This window comes from Poecilia reticulata, unplaced genomic scaffold (genome assembly GCF_000633615.1).
Source record: "Poecilia reticulata strain Guanapo unplaced genomic scaffold, Guppy_female_1.0+MT scaffold_668, whole genome shotgun sequence".
NCBI lineage: Eukaryota > Metazoa > Chordata > Actinopteri > Cyprinodontiformes > Poeciliidae > Poecilia > Poecilia reticulata.
Genome location: NW_007615417.1, coordinates 3,378 through 4,547, shown reverse-complemented (window position 1 = coordinate 4,547; position 1,170 = coordinate 3,378). Strand labels below are relative to the sequence as shown.

Here is a 1,170-nt window from a genome sequence, read left to right as displayed (position 1 = left end):
ACATGGGAAAGATTTCTCACCTGTGTGAGTTCGCATGTGAATAATTAAATTGTGTTTATAAGATAACTTTTTTCCACAGGTCCCACATGGGAAAGGTTTCTCACCTGTGTGAGTTATCACGTGAGCAGCTAAGCTATTTTTATAAGTAAAACTTTTTTCACAGATCTCACAGGAGAAAGGTTTCTCACCAGTGTGAGTTCTCATGTGAAGATTTAAACTGCGTTTATAAGAGAACTTTTTTCCACAGGTCCCACATGAGAAAGGTTTCTCACCCGTGTGAGTTCTCATGTGGTCAACTAATTTAGATTTATACAAGAAATTTCTTCCACAAGTGACACAAGAAATAGTGTTCTGACCCGTGTGAAATCTCATGTGAGCAGTTAATCTTTTTTTAAGAGTGAAACATTTTCCACAAGTCCCACAAGAGAAAGGCTTCACACCTGTGTGAATTTTCATGTGATCAAGTAACTGACAGTTAGACACAAAACTTTTCCCACAGGTTGTGCATGTGTAAGGCCTCTTGTCCGAGTGAATTCTCATGTGTTTGTTTAAAGTGCCGTTTTGATGGAAACTTTTTCCACAAGCTGCACATGTGAACGGTGTTTCCCCTGTATGAATTCTCATGTGATCAATTAATCGACAATTGTGAGAGTAATGTTTTCCACAGGTGGAACATGTGAAAGGTGTCTTAGCCGTGTGAGTTGTCATGTGTGTCATTAAGGAATTATTTCGAGAAAAGGTTTTGTCACAAATTTTACAAAAATATAGTTTTTGGTTTGGGTGAATTTTCTTGTGTGTTTTTTGTTTTGAAGTCTCAGTTTTGCCTTTCTGTTTGTTCACCAAAATGTCGTCAGTCTCCTGTTTCAGCACAAGCTGCTCTTCATCCTGACTGATGCAGAGTTGCTTCTCTTCCTCTTTGAACTGTTGATGTTCTGGTTCCTCTTGCTCCCGTTTTATCTGCAGAGGTTCTGGTTCATCTTGCTCCCATTTTATCTGCAGAGGTTCTGGTTCCTCTTGCTCCCATTTTATTTGCAGAGGTTCTGGTTCTTCTTGTTCCTGTTTTATCTGCAGAGGTTCTGGTTCTTCTTGTTCCTGTTTTATCTGCAGAGGTTCTGGTTCCTCTTGCTCCCGTTTCATCTGCAGAGGTTCTGGTTCCTCTTGCTCCCGTTT

At 39.9% G+C, this 1,170-nt stretch overlaps 1 protein-coding gene across 1 annotated transcript in view; it reads right to left on the bottom strand.

Moving 5' to 3' along the window:
* LOC108166047 (gastrula zinc finger protein XlCGF57.1-like) overlaps positions 1-790 on the bottom strand; it is a 1,252-nt gene extending 462 nt beyond the window's left edge. The window contains exon 1 of the mRNA XM_017303588.1: positions 105-790. Within this exon, the coding sequence (XP_017159077.1) occupies positions 105-717 (613 nt within the window). The 5' untranslated portion in view covers positions 718-790. The remainder of the gene's footprint in view (positions 1-104) is intronic.
* Between the last annotated feature and the right edge of the window lie 380 nt (positions 791-1,170).